General features: G+C 36.8%; 2 protein-coding genes across 3 annotated transcripts; one reads left to right on the top strand and one right to left on the bottom strand.

Moving 5' to 3' along the window:
• The first annotated feature begins 9,370 nt into the window (after positions 1–9,370).
• Positions 9,371–11,643, top strand: LOC145069759 (protein RETARDED ROOT GROWTH-LIKE-like). Its single transcript, XM_079016707.1, has 7 exons — positions 9,371–9,975; positions 10,058–10,169; positions 10,450–10,609; positions 10,708–10,856; positions 10,935–11,086; positions 11,171–11,285; positions 11,377–11,643. Exons 1-7 carry the CDS (start codon positions 9,482–9,484, stop codon positions 11,512–11,514), a joined length of 1,320 nt encoding a protein of 439 aa, XP_078872833.1. The 5' UTR covers positions 9,371–9,481; the 3' UTR covers positions 11,515–11,643.
• A 6,452-nt stretch (positions 11,644–18,095) lies between these two features.
• LOC145065965 (ankyrin repeat-containing protein ITN1-like) lies at positions 18,096–20,625 on the bottom strand. 2 transcript variants are annotated; one of them, XM_079013097.1, is made up of 4 exons: positions 20,480–20,625; positions 19,721–20,224; positions 19,219–19,628; positions 18,096–19,132 (listed from the first exon to the last, which is right to left on the bottom strand). In XM_079013097.1, the coding sequence occupies exons 1-4, from the start codon at positions 20,499–20,501 to the stop codon at positions 18,305–18,307; spliced, it is 1,764 nt and encodes a 587-aa protein (XP_078869223.1). In that variant the 5' UTR covers positions 20,502–20,625; the 3' UTR covers positions 18,096–18,304. The 2 variants fall into 2 exon arrangements, with proteins under 2 accessions (XP_078869223.1, XP_078869224.1); XM_079013098.1 differs by having other exon boundaries at positions 20,454–20,572.
• Positions 20,626–22,203: the final 1,578 nt, after the last annotated feature.

Raw genomic sequence — 22,203 nt, 5'->3', positions numbered from 1 at the left:
AGTCCATTTCCAGCAGCAAAAATCGAAATTCTGCATTCTGATCATTCTACTCGCCGAGTGCACGAACCTACTCGACGAGTAGGATGAATTTTGCCTTGTACTCAGCGAGTCCCCCCATGGACTTGGCGAGTCCATCAGCCAGACAACAACAATTTCAACTTTTTTTACTATTTTGCATCAAGTATTCAAGAAAACAAGCCTAGGCTCTGACACCACTGTAGGGTTTTGAGCAATCTAACACTTCCTAAGTGTGCATGCAACCCTAATAAACCTTGGATCTATGTTTTCTTCTAAAATACATGCAAATAATAACTTCCAAGGTTTCTTCCTAACTAGCATAGCATAAGGATTATGAATCATAAAAGTACTAGTATAAATACATACCTTTTGATGATGGTTGATTGTTTGGAGTTTGAGAGCCAAGCACCAATAATATGAATGCCTCAAATGGAATCACAAATCACCACAAACACTTGGAAAACTTTGAGAGAGTGTATACACACATAGAAACTCGGCTACACACACAAAACCACACTAGTGGCTATTTCATGCAACATAAGCATGCTTATATAGTGTGCATGGTTAGGGTGAAATCCTAATAACCCATGACCTTTCCTTTTCTAAGGATCCATGGGTTAAAAGCTCCTCGGATCATCCATGGACTTCCATATAAGCCTAGCCCATTAACAAATGAGTGTTAGCCCACACCATATAAAACAATAGCCCACAATTTAATTAGTCTTCCTTTTAATCTCTAAATTAATTCATAATTAATTTAAGACTAAGACTAATTAAATAACTTCATATTAATATATTATAACTTACAATATATTAATAAACATATGTGTATAACTCTCATAAAATTATCCATAAATAGTTCGGGTGAAGTGCAACCCAAATGGACCATGCCGGGTCGGGTCAAGTATATACCAAATAAGTTATGGACTTAGACACCTTATCCAACAGTTTCCACCATCCTTGGTTTGGGGGTGTGACAGATTGATATCAGAGCATTGTTTATAGTGAACTAAGTATATCGAACCACATAAGATATACAAACTATAAATGCATTGGGACTAAAGTCTATGATTTAACATTTTCAAATAACTATACTTTTAGAAATGAAATAGTTTCTGGTCAAAAAGTATGAATACATGCGCACATACTAGTATAGTATCATATCTAGGACAATACAAAAGTAAAATGAGGAGTTGGACACTACGATTCGGCCTGGGGATATGTAATCAGACTTGGGACGAATATAGCCTGATCAACTATATCTATTCGAGGTGTGATTGATGTATGCCGGGGAATGGTCGTAGTGAGCAACAAGCCTAAAAACTTCCCATACAAGAAAATCATTAAGAACCAAACATAACATTTAAAATACTATAGAAGTATTTTGTGGTACTGTAACTTATGTGAAAACTAAATAGATTCTTGCTAGTAGATCTACAATCACTAAGTGGATACGCTAAAGTTATATATAACTTAGATATCATAGACTTAGAATCTGTGATCATTGCTTTACTTCATGTTCCTTGTTTGTTTGTGGTTTTTGAGTATGATCACTTATTCGAAGGTCTATCATATATTTTGTTATATGTATCTGGTATGCACCATGTCATTATAGAAGTAACTAAGGAGGATCAAATCCCTATAAGTATTTATAGGAATATGATTATTATATGCCTCTTACCCCACCCATATTCTCGCACGGACATCATGGCAAGATTTTTATTACCAGGAGACCCCTACTTTCCGAACCCGGAGAGTTAGTAGGTGATTAGTAAAAGAGTCGGAAATGGAGTCAGAGGTCGACAACTCTCCTTACATAGCCAAGGCTTTCGCGAACCGTTTCGACTACATCGAACTTGTGCCCCGTTGGGCAGCATTGATCGAGGGGTGGAGTCGCCAGCAGTGGCAACGATCGCCATTTGGAGACCAGCGAGGTTGTGGTAATCTCAGCCATCGGGGACCAAAATAGGGAGACTGCGAATCGAGTTCGGGAACTGCGTGCTACTACAGAAGCTACCATCTCACAAACTCGAGACTTGGAAAGAGACTACTATTTCAAAGACCAACTCATTAAGGACCTTCTCGCCACTCGGGCGAAGGCAAGAGAGCAACAGGATAGACACTCGACACTCGAAGAGAGAGTGGTCGCAGCCGAGCGTAGGTTGGCAGAACTATACAACGCATAGACTTTGTTTCAAGTACCACTGGGGAAGTATTATCGTGAGCAGTGTAACAACGTGAATTTCAAAAACAAATTTTCATTTTTCAAGAACAATAATACTCATACAATATTCTCATAATCTCATGTTTATCAAATGTCATCACAATAAAACATATCCCATAATCTCAAAAACATAATCTTCTGCTAGTGTGTAAAAATCATGCCGACGCATTCCCGCTATCCTGAGAAAACCTGAAACACATAACACATCACACTGTAAGCACGAAGCTTAGTGAGTTCCCCAAAATACCGCGTACAACAATTCGCCACTCGAGGCTATACTCTGTAAGACCCTCTGGTCAATGTGTCTCAACGGGACCCTCCATTCCCGTAGCTCGTTGGAGCCTCCGGTCCGGTCTAGCTCGTTGGACCTTCCGGTCCGGTCTGGTTGTGAGCCTTCCGGCCTCATGGATCGTTGGACCCTCCGGTCCAATCAAAGCATCTATCGCGGTCTAGCTCGTTGGACCTTCTGGTCCGGTCTGGTTTTTCCTTTTCCGGGCCACCACTTCGGGTACCCTATACGTTTAAAGCATCCATCGCAGTTATGCCCATCCTTCCCACAAAAACCACAACGTTCTACGATTGTGGTTATTTTTCCATTATTTGACCCAATTCTGTTTTGTCCACCGGTAGCCCCATCACGCCTCATGAAAGCTTGAAATGCAACTGTCTCAGTGTTAAGCTTCTTTCTTGTAGACACGACTCTCTGTTGTTCGTCTTCTACAACCAGGTGGTAAGCCTCACCAAAGGTTGGGATAAGCTTCATAATGAGAATCTGTGTTATGATTGTAGAGAAGTCGCTACCAAAACCAATAAAGAATTCATATAGTCTTTCTTTGTCTTTTAATTCTCCCAGTTTCTTGCTAATCCCACATCTACAACCTGCACAATAACACCTTGGCATGGAAAACAATGAGCTTATTTCATTCCCTATTCCCCATAATTTTGTGTAGTAAGCTGAAATCGAGACCCCGTCCTGTCTGGTTGTGCTGAGAAGTTTCTTTAATTTATATGCTCTGAGCAATGTTAGCATACTTCACGTAGATCCTCCCAGATTTCTTGAGCAATGTTAGCATACTTCACACGGGCATTGGTTTCCTTTTCCATGGTTGTAGTTAGATGCCCTTTAATCATGGCATCTCAACGTAACCATGACATGTGATTAATATTGGTCTTTTCTGATTTCTTTAGAGTTCCATCAACGAACCATATTGAAACGTCCAAAAATTATGACCCAAAAAATTCATTTTTAATTTAAGTAAAAACAGTATTTCCAAAACATTGTTCATACATCCCGGTCGAATAAATATGTCAATCATCATAAAAATCAGAGTATGTCCCATAAACATAATCCATATGGTATGTGTGATGCAGTCAACCTGAGCTCTTCCCCTTGGAACTGGAAGTACCTGAAACATAAACGAAAAATCGTAAGCACAAAACTTAGTGAGTTCCCCAAGATACCGCATACCTAAACTATCATATAACGGGACCCACCTAATGAGATACGGGCCCCGCCCACACTCGCAATACGAGCCCCGCCCAAATAAACATACATATACAATCACATACAAGTATCACATAGACAACAAGTATATCGACATAACCAATCAAGGGTCGGCCTTGGTGTCTTAGACCCGCTAAACCCAGTGAGGAAACTCACCTCGAAAAGCTGAATGAAAGAATCAATTACCAAATAAAAGCTGATTAACATTTAGGATTTACATCATAACCAAAAATCCCTACTTGGGGTAAAAAGACTATTTTACCCCCAACATAACTTGGTCCAAGAATGAAGCCCTTAACCACAATCCAATGGGCCCATAAGCCAAACAACCCACCAAGGCCCAAAACATGGCCCGATTTCGAATTGGACCCAATCCCTTCACATGGGCCTTGGCCCAAGGCCCAATAATGCTCCCCCTATCCCAAAGGTTCGATTTCAGATTGTAACGCCCGTAGATCCGGGCTAGTCAATTTAGAGATAATGGGGGTCGAAAACGACTTTTCGCCAAAAGATTATTTAGAATAAATAATCTTAACCAAGTTGTAGAATATGTCTTAAGGGTTCCGTACATATAAAGAATGCCAAAATCCGAGTTATAACGAAAAAGTTATGACTCGTCGAAGAAGCGACATGACACCAAGAAGCGTAAATATTGAATTTATGGTAGAATATTTTTAGCCTTAGCGATCTAAATGAAAGTCGTAGAATATGTTATTGCGAGAGTGTCCATAAAAAGAACGCCTAAATCTGACTTCGTATGAGGAAGTTATGATTTTTCGAAGTTGCGGCTTAGCAGTGTACAACCCGAAATTCGAATATTAGATCGAGCGGTTTATAGCCGATACAACCTAAATGAGAATCGAAGATCTCGTTAATAGTAGTGTATCAATAAAAAGATGGACGAAAACGGACGTCGGATGAAGAAGTTATGAGATTTTAATGGACCAATCCTGTCTCGTACTGTTAAAAATATAACTTTTAAAATAAAATAATAATTAGCCGACGAAGCCTAAACGAAATTTGTAGAGTATGTTCCCGCCTACGCGTGGATATAAAGAACGTCGAAAATAGAGCTTGTATGAGAAAGATACGAATTTTAGAAGTCGGGAAGGCAAAATGTGAAGTCTGATGCGAATTTGGTGACGTGGCAGCACCACAACCGTCTGATGATGATCAACCTCGCATCCGATGAACGACGCGTCACCCTTCGTTACGCCCCGCGTCCGAGGCCAGGTACGCCCAACGTACCTCGGTTCTTATCCGTTCCGAGTGCGAGACAGCTGGAGGCTCGTTGGCAGTCTTATCCAAGGCTACGCCCTGCGTAGACCTGCTGAACGCCATGCGCCCAAACTACGCCCAACGTAGTGCTGTTGAACACGTATCGTAGTCCGAGGAGCTACACCCTATAAATAGGTGTTGAACGCCATGCGGAAAGCCTGGGCACAATGCCAATGAATGCACCCTCAACCAGAAGGCCTGTTATGGGTGTAATGAAGAAGGACACATTTTGAAGGACTGCCCGAAGAAGAAGGAGGTAGGAAGACCCAACATACCACCGAAGCCGAAGGCGAGAGCCTTCCAGATGACGCTCGAGGCTGCTTTGGAGGCAGCAGACGTCGCTTCAGGTACCTTTCTTGTAAATGGGTTGCCTGCAAATATACTATTTGATTCCGGAGCCAACTACTCCTTTGTGTCGCATAAATTTGGTGGGAAATTAGCATTGCCTGTAGAAAAACTAGATAATGCCCTGATTGTAGAAGTTGCCAGTGGCAAATTCGTACATGTTAGTAATTGTATTAGGAACATCGTCATTGACCTACACGGAAACGAATTCCATGAAGAGCTATTGCCCATAGAGTTAAACGGTTTCGACATCGTTTTGGGTATGGATTGGCTTAGCGCCAACAATGCTGAGATTCAATGCCGAAAGAAAATATTAAGGGTAAACCCACCCGGAAAAGAATCATTTATGGTGTACGGGGACAAACGCAGAGTGAATTCTAGAATCATCTCCCTGATGAAAGCCAGGAAATGTTTGTCCAAAGGATGTGCATCGTACTTGGCATTCGTAATCGATGCTAAGAAGGAGAAGAAAGAGGTGCAGAATATACCGGTTGTGTGTGATTATCCGAAAGTCTTTCCCGAAGATCTTCCCGGATTACCACCTGATAGACAAGTGGAGTTTCGTATAGACTAGTTACCAGGAACAACACCGATAGCAAAAGCACCTTACCGATTAGCACCGACGGAGATGAAGGAGCTCATGACGCAACTTCAAGAGCTGTTGGACAACGGTTTCATTCGACCTAGTTCATCACCAACGGTTAACCACTCGCGGTACGGGGGTTTCAGTTTGGAGGGTCGCTTGGGTTGCTGGATTCAGAAGTGCTTATATGCCAAAATGATCCTGCCCACCGGTGTTCCATGTATGGCCTCGTCTGTATACAGTGGGTGAAAAGTATTGTGTTCACGCTTATATAATAGTAATAATAGCTAGACTATTAATTAGTCTCGTCAAGTGTTAGACTAAACCCTAGTGGTATTGATACTAGGTTTTGTCAAGGGAAAATTGTTTTGAGATAACGAAGTGATGTCCGAGTACCGAGTCACCACCTTAACAAGTGAGTGCATAGTTACTTTCAGCTTGCACATAGATATAAAGTATTTTATATAAATTACATGCTATGTGTGCATATTATTTGCATACTTGCTGTCTATGCCAGATGAAACAATTTTATACATGTTTAAAATGATTTAAACTGTATATGTATTTTATATCTACGAAAATGTTGGGTAAAACATGGGTAGATGAAATAGTTGATGTGTGATAAAATGATGAGAGACCTCAATGTTTAAGATGATCTAGCCATCTAGCATAGTATAGACGACGACCACGGACTATTCTAGACAGTCTAGTGGAACACTGGCAGGCTCGTAACTTGTAGGTGTTTTTGAACTACGTATTCACTAAGTATTTTTGAACTAAGTGTTCACCATATGTTTTGAACTAAGTGTTCACCAGATGTTTTGAACTGCGTGTTCACCAGATGTACCCTGAAAGACCATGGCGACTATGAGACTTAGTGCCTAAACCCTGGCGACTATGAGACTTAGTGCCTAAACCCTGGCGTCTATGTGACTTAGTGTCTGTTGAGTAAACCCTGGCAACGATGAATTTCGTATCGATTCCTTAGGATGATCCTTAGGAATGAATGAACGAGGAATAGCTAATTCTTAGGGTAGATCCTTAAGATTAAAGAAGATAATGAGGATGGGTAATTGGGTTGATTGTTTGATGTTTAAACATAATAATTATATTATTGTGGGTTGAAAACCCTATGTACTCACCAGGTTTCCTAACCTAACCCACTCCAGCTTATTTGTATCACAGGTGTCTATATGAAGTTACATTACACCGAGGGATTAAGGAGATATATATATCACTAATGATAATGAATGTAAGTTCTGTTTATGCTTATGTTTCTGTATTGATGATGACATCTCAAATGTTTTAAAATGAATAAAAATACATTTTTTCAGAAATGTTTTGATAATATTTTTCTGGGAACAAATTCCGCAACGTTTTTATTAAAAGAGATACTATGATTTTTATAAAGCATAAAAAAATCGGTATTTTCTGGCCGTGAAAATGAGGATGCCACACAGATGGCCCACTAAGGCCCAAAACGACAATGTCCATGAAAGTAGCCCAAACAAGGCCCAAAAAGACGCAAAGCCCAATTCATTGAGTACGTGGGGCGTATTCAACTGTATGCTAAGCGTACAAGCTACATGGCTTGTACGCTGCGCGTACGAGCTTGTACGCCCAACATACTCAGTCCTTAAGCCATATTTCCAATAAGCTCTTAAATCCTTAAGACCAAGGGTCCTAATCACAAATTTGAGTCATATAAAGTATCTTAAACCATAAAGTCGTGAAATTTGTGGCTTTGCATGCCTCAGATGAACCGAATCTCGAAATATCACACATTACTTCCATAAAATGAACTCAACCTCATCCATGGGTGGTTCAAGGCTTCCAAGATGACAACTTTTTGACTCTAAGACCAAAAGAACACTAAGAGTAGCAACTCTAAGCTTCAGAAATGACGATAATCCACAAGATCTCATCCATGGGACCAAAAAGGTCCAATAACTCAAACAAAGGAGATCTAAGCATTAACAAAGCAAGTTATGAGCTTCACACCTCAAATGAATGCCAAATGATGATGATAACCCGAATCTTCAAGCTCAAACTCCAACAACTCTCCTTCACCAATTTCTTATTCTTCCTTCCAAGGCAACAAACTACCAAAAATGCACTCCACAAGGTCAAGAACACACCAAGATGATAAGGGGTTCGATATTAGAGTTTTTGGATTATAGAGGCTGATAAGGAGGCTAACACATGGGACTTAATGACATTGTATAAGGCTTGAATCCTGGAAATTAGGGTTTCGAGTCTGGCCACGTACGTTGTATGTACAACCTTGTACGCTGCGCGTACGTGCATGCCTTCGCGTTTCCTTGTGATCCTTCTACGTCCCGCGTACACCAGGCTTACGCCCAACGTACGGCCTCAGCTAAGCCCACACATAGAGGCCCAAATCCTCTAAGTCCAACATAACTTACATGTTTTGACAATAAAATAAATGATTAAATAAATAACACCTTAGAACCATCGGGTGTTACACCTATTTTGTTTCTCGTGAATAGAAAATTATCCATCTCTTGAATCCAATTGAGATAGTTATTGTCGTTCAATGCATCATTTACATGCATTTTTTTGGGTAATCTGATGGATGAAGGTAATATGGTGAGTTGTAGTTGATGGTTTGGTTATTGGTTTTGGGCCCTGAGTTGCTTTCGTCACCGGCCATAATGAAACGATGAACAATTGTATAAGGTTTTGTGGTTTTGGCGAATCGGTATGAGACCCGCTTTGATACCATATAGAATTGAATTTTATGTATTTTTGTGTATATTGATCCCAAAAGATTAAAGAAGGATCAACCATATATATACATCGAATGGAAAACTAAAAGGATACCAATTACAATAAGGAAATATCAGTAAAGGAAAAGATATGAGAGTAATTTCTTCCACTACTTTGTCATGCCACCGTCGAGGGACGATGTTCTTATGACATGCCACAATCCACACCAACATACCGATGCCTTCGAACCAATTCTTCTTCCTCTGGCATGAGCAACCATTTAAAATTGAATAATATTTTTCAAAATTTAAAACCATTTAAGGGGGTGTTTGGATAGGGAAAAAATGGCTGCTTATTAGCTTATTGCTTATTCTCACCACAATAAGGTAATTTGAGTGTTTGGATAGGATGCTTAAAAAATCAGTTTATTGTGGTAGGAATAAACAAAATAAACTAGTTTTAATAAGCAAGGTGGGAATGCTTATTGCTTATTGGTCATTTTATTCATATAAACCGTTTTATTTTGTCAAACACTTAAATGCTTATTGCTTATTCCCACCACAATAAGTTAATCCAAACACATTTTAAAAAAATGTTTATTCTCACCACAATAAACAAATAACCAATAAGCTAATAAACTAAAAACTATTAAAACTATTTACGTAGACACTTCCTTAAACGACTAAAGCGAAAAATTAAGTGAACCTAAACCCGATTCAACAAATCCGCATACGCTGCCTCAAGAGGCCAAGACTACGTCGGGTAAACACGGCAGCGTAATGCTCCGGCATCGTTGAAAATGTGGCGGAATAACCGATTAATCGGCAACTACACGAAAACCGCCACTGCCATCATGCTCTTCATTCCATCATTCTCTTCTTCTCAGACCCTAACTCTCAGATCACTGCGAACCCTCATCGCACTCGCCTCAAACCCTATTACTCTCCTCACACCGCCGCAGTTACCACATCAGCCCTTAGGGGTTCAGCCGCCGCGCTCTTCGCTAACCCTAAGTCTATGCCGATTCTCACATTCTTCTACATCTTCTCCGATTCCAACGACTGCTCGTGATTTGTTTGGCTCTAGTTCGAACTATATAGGGGCTAAATGTATTTCTTCCTTTTCGTCTTCGGCTTCCTCCTCCTCCTCCTCCCCGTCGTTTTCGGTCGCTGATACGCTGGAGTGGGATGAACCTGCTGTGTGCGCAGAGGTTGAGGATTCCGGCGATGATTTTGTGACTGACGAGGACGTTAAGCCGCCCATTTCTGTAAGGGCTTATTTCTTCTCTACCAGGTATGATAATTGCTGCTTAAAATGGTTAATTTTTCCTATTCATCACTGCATTCGTTGTGAATATTGCGTGATTTTATTGCAGTGTGGATTTGAGAAGTCTGGTGGAACAGAACAGACCCAATTTTATCCAGCCTACATCACGCATGACTAATTACATTGTATTGAGGTTTGGCAGCAACAAGCCTGAGCATATTGTAAGTCTGTTTTGTTCATGTGATCAAGAGATTTTTGTTGCATTCGCTGTATGTTTAGTTATTTGCAAGAAACATTTTGGAGATACATGTGCATAGCAACACTCAACAAGGTTCATACAAGCTTTTAGTGCTTAAAGAGTTAAAACTGAAATAGGGAATGAAGCACACCAGCATCACAACATCTTGTATTTCCCATGAATCTTGAAGTTGAAGCTACATATGATTTCAGTGTTTTCTAGTTTCTACTTCTGAAGCTTCTTGATGATTATTCTTTTTTCAGGGTTTGGGTTCGAGTTTAAGTGGGAGTGAAAGCAGCTACATGGTAGTTTTTCAGTATGGCTCCATTGTCTTATTCAACGTCCGTGATCATGAAGTTGATGAGTATCTGAATATTGTAAAAAGTCATGCTTCAGGATTGCTCCAAGAGATTAGAAAAGATGGTGAGCTCTCATGACTTTATGATCTTTAACCTTTTTCCTTATATTGTCATTCAAATCCATATAATTGTAATCTTCTTTTTCTTTTTGCTTAAACTCAGAGTATGAGGTGAAAGAGAAACCAAGTTTGGACACATGGATGCAAGGTGGGTTGGATTATATAATGCTGCAGTATTTGAACATTGATGGGATTCGTACAATTGGCAGTGTTTTAGGTCAAAGTATAGCTCTCGATTACTATGTTCGCCAGGTAAGCAGTGTAATAAGTTTCTGCTATATATTTCATATGAATGATTATTAGTTCAATTATTGATATTTCTTGTTTTAGGTTGATGGGATGGTTGCAGAATTCACTGATATAAACCGTGGCATGGAAAAAACTGGAACTTTCACCATGAAAAGGAAAAAGCTTTTTCAGTTGGTGGGGAAGGCAAATTCAAATCTTGCTGATGTCATACTTAAGCTCGGACTTTTTGAGAGGTAAACTTTTACTCTTGCTGATGTCATTAATGAACGGATAAAAGATTTCTGATAGAAAATTGAATTGGGTTGACTGTTGAGTAGATCTGATATTGCATGGAAGGATGCCAAATATGCACAGATATGGGAGTATTTAAGAGATGAATTTGAGTTGACTCAGCGTTTCGCGAGTTTGGATTTTAAGTTGAAGTTTGTTGAGGTAAAGTGTTTTTTTTTTTTATATGGAAATTTGTTTTAGTTTTTTTGGTGAAATTGAAGGGTGATGGTTTTGTTATGCATTTTGATTGCAGCATAACATTCGGTTTCTTCAAGAGATTTTGCAGAACAGGAAATCGGATTTTTTGGAGTGGCTGATTATAATATTGATAGGTGCTGAAATTCTTATATCTGTTTATGACATTGCTCATAAATCTGTCACATCCCTATAAAACAGTGTATATGTGGGTGGAAATGGCTAAATTATTTAAGTGTGTGACTTGGAATGTTAGCTTGATTTTAGTTGATGTTTGTTATATATTTACAAAGAGAATAAAGTTCAAGAAGATAGTTTTTTGATTCCTGTAGGTGTGAATGTGATAGAGGACCCGATTATAATTGCATGATCTACCATATTATTTGATAAAATACTTTCTCATTATTATAAAATACTCTCATTATTTTTTCTGAATTTATAATGGAAGCATTAAGATGATAGTTAATTAGGTGCGTTGGCTTCACAATCATATTAGTGTTATTTGTTTAGTTTTTTAGTGTTTTTTCCACACTCATCATACTAGTTTAATAAAATCTTTGTCTTTTCAAATAACAATTTACGCCTCCTTTTATTCACTAAACATTTTACATCTTTTCTACCATGAACACTTTATCTGTCTCAAAATAAGATTTTGGAATCAATGAAACCTTGAAGTTGAAATTCTACTATGTAGTTATGGAGTTAAAGTAAGAAGACGAACATTTTGCAATAGAAATCAACCTAGATCAAAATAATTTATGAGTTCCCTAAATATCCAGTAAAATTTGCAAATTGTTTGAATTTGATAGTTAGTTTTGTAATTTAAGTAAATTTGGTTTATGCATCTGATACATCAAAGATTGCAAAAAATTCCAAGGCATTGATCTTCTATCAGGAAATATATATGACAAAAACCCTCTATATGACATGCACGAGGGTTGAAGGAGTTTAAGAGTAAGAAAATCTATGCCAAAAGTATCCAGAGAAAAGAAGTCAATAACGATATTTTTTTGCTTAGGTTACTTAAGTAGTGTTGGTCATATTTGTAATGTTGGTCATCCATAGTATAACAATTATATCCATTTTGTCTACCATTCAACGCATCTGTTGCCAAAAGATGTGACTTTTTCCAACCGAAATTAATTGCCACAGGTTTTAGGTTTTGCTGAAGATTACTTTTTCTTAGTCTCCTATAAGATAGAACAATATATATTTCATGTGTTTGTCTCATGAATTGTTTTATGTTCCACAGGGACAAGAAATTCGCAATAAACATGCAAGGGAAAAAGTAACTGAAAGACCAAAGGATATTGCGAGGATATATCCTGGACAAGGTTTAATGACTTAAACCTTGAGTAAAGAACAATAATGGAGGCTTTTAATGAGTTCTATTTGAGTTTGGATTATATCCATCAAGCCTTGTAGAATAACCAAATATTCAATGCAAGAGTAAAATGAGAATACAAATGAAGCAAATATGCAAAGATAATGTTTAGAGAGAATGACAGACATGATTCTTGAATTGATAAAAGATGTTTTTGATACAAGGTTTGACACTCCTATTTATAATACTCGGAGTAAGATAAGACAAATAGACAATAATACATAGTGTGAACTACTACAAATCAACAACCTAATATTTTGACATGGTGTTGATGTGGTCTTGTCCCATTTGCCTATTAAATAAGACAAACAAAATAATCCAAACTAGTACTTGTCTTCATTTCTTTGACATTCCCTCTTCTCAATTGCAAACTGCTCGGAAAGCTCAATGACTTCGGATAGACATGCTCCTCAGAAACACTCATTCCTCGGATAGCCTAAGGTTAACTTCTCATGAACTAACAATAATTTTCTTTAAAACGAAATATAAATATATGTATTCAAAAGTTAATTTTGGTTTGTTTTGGCAAGAAAAGTCGCATCTATTTGTAACTTATGCATCAGGTCGTAAACAAAACATATATAACTCTTATGTTATAGATATCGTTTAGGTCGGGGAGATACCTTGTACCCCGCAAAGGGTGACCCCCTTGACCCCGTCTATAGATCGACAAATTAGACTGTTACTTGTGTGATACCTGTTGGAACCCCACCAAGGCCGCTGCCCACAAACCCATATATCTATGAGATTAAATCAGGTTATATGAATGTTCACTACATACCAAACTTGCAATATAACAAAAAGCTGGTCAATATATCTCAAATTAATGTTGATCATACTAAAGCGATGCGGTAACACTAAAATGACTAATACTTGTACACATTTTGATAAAGTTCAAGTGACAATTATTCATCACGATCATGTCATTTTATTTATAGAAGTATAACGTATATTAGGGAAATCTTAACAAAATCATACGATAAAACATTGAACTAATTTTTTGATCTTAAACAGAAAAGACAAAATACATCGACTACTTATAGAGATTGACAAAAAAAATACCGACAATCATTTAAACATTGGTGATTTTAGCAAGACAACTTGTTTTTAGACAAAATGAAGAGATATAGTATTGTTTTAATGTAGTGCTATTGTATTTTCTATGTCTGACAATAACCTTCTTTTATTGTAAGCTTAAAACGTTAATCAAAATGTTGCAAAAAGTAGTTATTTTGAAAAATATCAATAAATGTAAAAAAAAACTTTTTATTTTAAAAAAACCTCCGATAAAAAATTTATAAAAAAACAATCATAATATAATAAGACATAGAAAGCATTTAACAAATAATATTCTCGGACAAAGAATACATTAATATTACAATATGATAATATTTTTTATCAGACAAAAAACATAATAATGCTATAGTAAGAGAAAATCTTGTGTTATACATAGAAAATACGGTCAATATTATTAGTAACTTCTTTTAAATAGAAAATACATTGATTCTAATAAGTAATACCAATGTGTGAGTGAGAAATAAAGACAAAAATAAAGTAAAGTTAGAGTAAAATAATAATAGTCTCTCTATCTAACAAAGAAAATACAAAATAAATTACACTAATATAACATCATTAAAATACAAAATAAATTACACTAAAGTTATAAATTACACTAATATAACATCATTAAAATAGAAAACACAAAATAAATTACACTAATATAACATCATTAAAATACAAAATAAATTACACTAAAGTTATAAATTACACTAATATAACATCATTAAAATACAGAATAAATTACACTAATATAACATCATTTGTTAGACAATATGACTACTTAAAGTTATAACACTACTAGAAAACTGGTGCAATAGCTACAACACAATCCGTAGCTATTCCATAGCTATAAACGGATAGCTACGGAATTGCTACGGAAAAATGTCTGTAGCATAATGGCCCGTGGGAAAATTATAGCTACGGAATAGCTACGAAATTTTCCGTAGCTATCATAGCTACGGAACTAAATAACTACGGATTTCCTACGGAATAGCTACGGAATTAAATAGCTACAGAATAGCTACGGATCCAAATAGATACGGAAATAAATAGCTACGGAACTAAATAGCTACGGAAATCCGTAGCCATTCCGTAGCTAACTTCGTTTTATTTATTAAAAAAAATTAAAAAATTATAAGCTTCCAATTTTTTATTAAATACCATATTCGATTCACATTTGTCCAAAATACCATATAAAATACACCAAAAATATGAAAAATAGTAACGCATGTAATCAAGATCATTGTATATAGCTGATGATCACAGGCTCCAACCTAGAATAAACCAATTGTAATTATTAAAAATAATAACAAGAAGAAGAAACTTAAATGTTAATACCATACGGATTTGCTACGGATTTTTCTTATTTTTGTTTTTTCGGGCACCAGACGTCGTTTTTTTCACTCCGTTTTTTTTTCATACCTCTATTATACATGATTATCTATATTTTCACCAATTTATAGCTATTAATATCATTTATAAAGTCGTGTGCACATACGGGATCCATTGCTCGTTTAGTGGTTTAACACTATAATGTTTATGAATACGTTCACATACATCTCACAAACACGTATACATAAACATAATCCATCAGAAGTTGGTGAAAAGTATAAACATTACAATGTTAAATTGTGAAACGAGTATTTGATCCCGAACGGTCACACGACTTTATGAACGATATTAATAGCTATAGGTTGGTGAAAATATAGATAATCATGTATAGTAGAGGTGTGAAAAAAATGAAGCGAAAAAAACGACGTTAGGTGCCCGAAAAATAAAAAATAAGAAAAATCCATAGCTAATCTGTAGCTACTTAGCTACGAATTAGCTACGAAATTCTAACGGAAAGCATACCCCATAGCTAATCCGTAGGTAAATAGTATCTGTAGGTATCTCGTAGCCTTTTCGTAGCTAATTAGCTACAGAATAGCTACAGATTAGCATCGGTAGCTATTCCGTTACTAAATTAGGGCATCCCATTCCATAGCTATTCCGTAACAATTCCGTAGCTAATTAGCTACGAAAATTTTCCTTAGCTATTTTCCGTAGGAAAACCCCATGTTTTCTAGTAGTGTAAAGTTATAGTTAAATAACACTTTTGGTTTTTACTTTTAAAATGAGTTGACATTTTTTTCCTTATATAGAGATCTACTCAACATGGTCTCTTCTTTCGGATAATAAAACGACATTAGGCTGGAGGGAGTGGTGCCATCGAAACCGCACATCCTTCACCGCTACATAAGCGTCACGTCATTTTTTAACACAATAATGTGGTTTCTTGCCACACTTTTATTTTTATTTTTTTTTTGTTTTTTTTAACTATTTTAATTTAATAAAACTTTTTTTTAACAAAAAAACATAATTTTAAAAAGATAATATTTCATTAATTAAAAATACAAATACCATACATTGCTTAACTTAAAAAAAAACCTAAAAATTTAGAAAAGAAAATTAAAAACATAAAACCTACAACTTATTAAAAAAAGCACACCAAACGATTAAAATTTTAAAACAAAAAACTAGAAATTAGCCACGATTTACATAATATTTTTTCACTTCCTCCTTCATCGCCAAAATAACTTGAAGCTCGTCCCCGGTCATATTCGACGTGTCCATCGCTAGTATTCGCATGTCGTTGTCCATTTGTTTCCGAAGCTCTCTTTCAGAAGCAATTTGCAAAATCTTGTCCATTCTATCTTTTATACCCTTCATGTCAGCTCCTATTTCTTTCAACTCATCTGAATTCGACGCTTTGCCTTTGCCTTTGCTTTTTTGCTTTGTCTCTTCCCATTGGTCGGGAAGGTGGTGAAATTGGAATAGATTCATCTTCCTTCAGATCAAATTGAACACGAACATCTGATGTAGTGTGGTCGGTCTCAGATGTCCTGCTGCGTTTTGAATCACTGTCGATATGCTCGTCTGATGTTTTGCTACTTTGCCATTTCTTGTTATCTTTCAAAAAATTTCAAACTTCAAGAAACTTGAAAGCTTTCAGATTTTCTTTTTGATACACTTTCAACGCTTTCTTCAAAATCACTTCATCGCTTTCTCAACTTTTCCATTGACGTTTCATGTTATTATACAAATCATTAAACAACATGATTTCCTTGTTCATCTTCCCCTATTTGGAGTACACTTGATGTTTTGAACGGTATTCTCCACGGTTCATTCCTCTATGGAACCTATGTAAAATGCGAATCCAAAAGCGGTCATGCTTTTGGTCTTTTCCAACTGTCGTATCTTCTGAAATATCGATCTAAGATTGTGCTAACATTAATACTTCCAGGGGTTCCCAACATTTAGTCTCCGCCTTCTCTTTTCTTTTAGTTGCTGCTTGAGTGAGCTGAGTTTCTGTAACGAATTCCGGTTCGGAATCTGAAACGACCGTTTCTGGTTGTGTTTGTGTTTGTTGAACAAACTCGGGTCGAGACAAAAAATCAAATGGATTAAGATCTATGTCGGGTTGTGGTAGTGGTTGTGTTGGTCGTTGTGAAAAATACGAAAGTATACCGCCGTAGTGGTAATATGGAGGTAAACAAATCGGTTGATCAAATGAAGAGATTGGGGTTGTGGTGTTTCTGATACATGTTTTTTCTTTGCTGGACTTTTTGGAAGAAGACATTTTTCAAAAAAATTGAAGGAGAAGAGAATAAAATTTTTAGGATTTTGGTTGAAAGTCATGTAAAAAAGGATAAATATATATATAGAGTAAAGTAAAAAAAAAAATTAAATGAATTCAATCAAATGACCGTTCAACGGTCAACAAGCACCATCCAATCACATGATATGGTTCTTTCTAGCCATAGTGCGACCAAAACCGCACCCAGGGGCAGTGTTTGCGGTCGACGTGGCAAGAACGCAGTTCCAAACCGCACTGCACTCCAATGAGCCTTAGAAATTTTCAATAAAACTTTCATCAAAAGACATTGTGAAAAACAACCATTTCTCCCGCATCTTGATGTCTTTGCTTCTCAAATTTGCAGATCTCTAGCTTAATCTGCACTCCCAAAAGAAATACGAAACTTGTTGATCCAAATCCTTAAACCAGGGGTATACTCCCTAGCTTCCTCGCTTTTACCATGTCAGCTCAACACCACGTCATTTCCCTTTGTTATCCATATTTAGAGAATAGTAAACAATAATATATTGTACTATATAAATATCGAAACATGAAAAGAAAATAAAAAAATAAGAGCTGTGGTGGTTTTGTTTATCACAATGTAGGTCACTACGTTCATCACATAACGTGGTATGGTGACCCCCACGATATGGTGCCATGAGGGTTACCAACGGGGCTTATGTATTTCGATAACAGACCATTGGTAATATGTATATAACAAAAAGATTGATCATATTTTATATACAAATTTGAAACTTTTATTCTTTCTTTCATTTAAGTCAGTATAGCATCTCTCTTATAGTCTTCTCTTTCTTTGGTTGTTCTATAGGTCTATACCACAATACCAATACAGTATATTTTTAAATCAAAGAAGAATAAAATATACTACTATAAACAAACATTAATTCTATTTGTAGGTCAAAATCAAATAGCATAAATTCTTTCAACTTCCGAATTGGAAAACTCCGAAGGCAGCCACGAGTTTGTCCCACTCTTGGCAATCTTCTCCCTCCTTCTCATCGACCGAGTTTTCTTCGACTTCACCACATAATACGTCATCGTTCCCAACACCCCCACCATTATAACACCACCAACCACCGTAATCAAAATCGCCGCCCATTCATACTTCCGACCAACCACTATATACGCCGACGCCATAAACGCCACCGAAGTACACACAGACGCCAACCACATCAACTTATTAATCACCTCCACCACCTTCCTCTCTGCCTTCGTCTCCCCTCTAACCAACGTAATCTGAACCACCACCACCGCCAACGACGTAAAAAGAGCAATCGCATTAAAAATAAAAAATATTTTAAACGAAACTCGGTTCACCACCACCGCCATCCCGTCATCGTTATCCCCACCGGGAACCGTGAATATGGCGGCAAAAGCCACTGTTGCGAAAAGCACCGCCACAACGGTGACAGAGTTCGTGGCGTTGTTGATTCCTTCACGGTGGAGTTTTCGAAGCTCTTTAGCGATTCCATGGACGTTTTTGTTTGTTTTTTTCGTCTGTAAAAGCTGGATGTGGACGTCGTTTTTTATCTGAGTCACCGTTTTTCTTAACTCGTCTCGTGGCTGGTTCAACTCGTTTGCTCGGACTCCGCCGCATCGAACCAGACACGCCCTTATATCGGCGGCTTCCTCCGATAACGAAAGCCCTTCGGCAATGTCAAGAGCCGTTTTGTGGTCTCTGGTTAATGCGTTAACATTCGTATCAGGGAGACTAAGCAATTCGTTTACTATCTGTAAAAATTATCGTAAGGTTATCATTCAATTTTTCTAAACCCTAAAACCCTAAAATTCGTGTTTCTGAAACGATTGAAACGTACCTCTGCTCTTTTTTTTCTTGTGGCGACATGTAATGCGGTGAAACCGGATTTGTCCGGCAGCATAACGATGGCGGCATCAGCTTCGAGCAGCAATTTAACGACGTCGCTGCTAGCGCCTTTCACCGCCATATGCAGGGCGGTTTGGCCCTTTTTGTCTGTTCTTCTGGCCAGATTTGAATCCTTATCGAGCAAAGTCTTCAAAGTCTCGACATGACCTGCTCTTGCCGCTAGATGTAATGCGTTTTTGCCATTGGATCTAGGAATATCTAACAAGGTCGGATCCTTTGATAGCAGTTCGTTGACGACATCAGTGTGGCCTTTTGAAGCTGCGGTGATAAGAGGTGTTGCGTTTCCTTGTGATCTGGTTTTGCAGAGTGTTATGTCATGGTCAAGTAGGAGTTGGACTACAGCTGAAAATATTCAAAATCGAGCTATGAAGATATGTTGATTTAACAATTAACAAAATCAAGGTATGAAGATTTAGGGGATGTTTAACAATTACCATGGTGTCCTTGACTAGCAGCGACATGTAAAGGATCAAACTCTAATCGGCTTCTTTTCAAAAGTGTTTCCTTATCTGAATATTTCAAAAGCTCTTTAACTACCTCCAGATGTCCCCTTTCAGAAGCTGTGTAGAGTGCCGTTTCTCCCAATTCGTTCACCTCATTTACGACTGATGCTCGGATCTCTGCAACCTCCGCATCAAAATCAGCTCCGATTAAAGTTCTTACCATTTGCGAATTAATGTCATCGAGAATCTGCTTCACGGCTGCCAGATCACCTCTTTGGGCTGCTAAGTGCAGCTCGGTGTCATTATGTCTTCCTGTTACTTGCTTCACGTATTTCTTCTTCCCAGCCTGATCTATCCGCTTCCCGGAATTTGTCAGCACCAGCGCCGGAGCAGATGTGGAAGATGGAGATGGTGATGGTGATGGATCGCAACTAGGGTTATAATTTTGATTTTGTTTTGATGGAGTCATGTGCCGTTTCGATAAGCCACCTATTCCTGATTATCAAATTAAAAAGAATATTAAGAACAATAATCGATTTTGAAAATAATTTCCGTCTCATGACACCCAAATGCATTAATCTAGTTAATCTTCATCTCACAATCACCTCAAACTTCGATTTCATACATTTCAGCTATGAACATGATACGAAAAACTTCAGGAATTTTGAAAACAGGTAGATTGTAATCGATATTGGAAATATGACAAAAGCAAGGACAAACATACACGTATTTTAAGAGCTAGAAGAGCACCTTCATCTATGGCAGAAGGCATGTTTTGATCTAGAGAAGAGAAACAGCGACCAAATTCTAGAATCTGAGGTGTTTCACAAGTATTTATTAATGGAAGAGTTTCAATGGCATTTGCCTAACGACACATACAACACAGTATAGACTAGGCGACGAGGAAGGTGCTGAGAAGGTTCAAAATTCAGATACTACTACAACTTAAGCAGATTTGCCTATTTAGTCCTTGGAGTTTATTGATGTTATAAGAACTATCCTCAAGTTTGGTTTTTGTAGTTAACCGTGTTTACAAAAAAGAATTACTTTGGTTTCAATAATCATGACCAGAATTAAAGATTATTTGATTGAAGTTAATATATAGTTACATTTTATATCATTATTCAGCGAATTATCTATCATTCATTTTTTCTATATATTTTTAATGTATAGGGGTTTACCTAATTGAAAAGGAGGAATGTTAAAGAGACAAAATAGGTAGAATATTTGACCAATCATGCAGATGATGGAAGAAATACTTAGATTTGGACTAAATGCTCTAAAGACAAAACTAGGAAAAAAGCTTTAGATTAAAGCATAAGGACCTTTACTAAAAATATTCAAAACTTTATGTTGTAAATTTCCTAATGCTTTCCATGCAAGTGTCTCTTGTCCTATTGTGGTCACCTAATTAGACTTACATTCACATTCTAGTCATTCATCCTTTTCTTCCACGTTAACTATACACGACTAAAATATGGACTTTGTAATTACATTATTTGATAACTAGCATCCGTCTTGTTAAATTTATAGTCCTATTGCAGAAGAGGGCTTTTAGCCAGTAAGACGTCCTTTACTCATATATTAAGTTTACATGAGGTGATTTTTAGACGAAATATATAGTTTGGGAGTAAAGTAATAGATATATGTGTAAGGTGTTATAACAAAAAATCTCCTTAATCAAAACTATTTTGAACATTACATTTGTGGTGGTGTATTGACCATAAAAACACAATTTTTTCAAAAGATTAGGGGTGTTTGGATAAATTAGATTATAGCTTATTAGTTTATTTGCGATGAAAATAAGTAATAAGTAATAAGTAAGGGAGAGATGTTATTAAAATCAGCTTATTTAGCTTATTCTTATCACAATAAGCTGATTTTTAAGGATTCATATCCAAATACTTAAACTTATACTTAAACTTAGCTTATTGTGATGGAAATAAGTAATAAGTAATAAACACCATATTTTTTCCCTATCCAAACACCCCCTTAATAATACAACCACAAATTTCACAAAAATTGTTTCTCTTATGTTTCTTTTACAAACCTTATCAATAATTCTTGGTATGATTTTATGTCATTCAGGGAGGTATTAATATTACTATGGGTAAATAGCATAAAAGACACTCAGTTTATACGAAAATTCTAATTTGACACCGTGTTTTTTTTTTATCTCAAATTTGACACTGTGTTTTTCAATTTGTTACAGTTCTGATCACTTGACTGGTCAACCAGATTACATGCTGACGTGACCTGCTGGCATGATATGCTGACGTGTCAAAACTGAATATTTTTTCCACAAAAACACTAAGTTTTCCTTTTTTTTTTTCCCGATTTTGACGCTATGTTTAATATTTTTCTTTCGATTTTGACACTGTGTTTTTTTATTCCAAATCGAACATCAATTTTGTTCAATGTTCATAATTTTCTATTTGAAACCGTATAAATATTTGTTTAATACATTTAAAACG

This window comes from Lactuca serriola, chromosome 8, assembly GCF_051521515.1.
Source record: "Lactuca serriola cultivar US96UC23 chromosome 8, Lser_US96UC23_V15, whole genome shotgun sequence".
NCBI lineage: Eukaryota > Viridiplantae > Streptophyta > Magnoliopsida > Asterales > Asteraceae > Lactuca > Lactuca serriola.
The sequence above is the reverse complement of the archived record's forward strand: the minus strand, read 5'-3'. Positions and strand labels throughout refer to the sequence as shown.

Coding starts and splice junctions, on each gene's coding strand:
- LOC145069759 (XM_079016707.1), top strand. CDS start 9,482: ATGTGGCGGAATAACCGATTAATCGGCAACTACACGAAAACCGCCACT. Junction 10,170..10,449: donor GCAACAAGCCTGAGCATATT/GTAAGTCTGTTT, acceptor TTCTTTTTTCAG/GGTTTGGGTTCGAGTTTAAG. Junction 10,857..10,934: donor TCGATTACTATGTTCGCCAG/GTAAGCAGTGTA, acceptor TTCTTGTTTTAG/GTTGATGGGATGGTTGCAGA.
- LOC145065965 (XM_079013097.1), bottom strand. CDS start 20,501: ATGCCTTCTGCCATAGATGAAG. Junction 20,225..20,479: donor GCCTTCTGCCATAGATGAAG/GTGCTCTTCTAG, acceptor TTTGATAATCAG/GAATAGGTGGCTTATCGAAA. Junction 19,133..19,218: donor CAAGAAAAAAAAGAGCAGAG/GTACGTTTCAAT, acceptor TAATTTTTACAG/ATAGTAAACGAATTGCTTAG.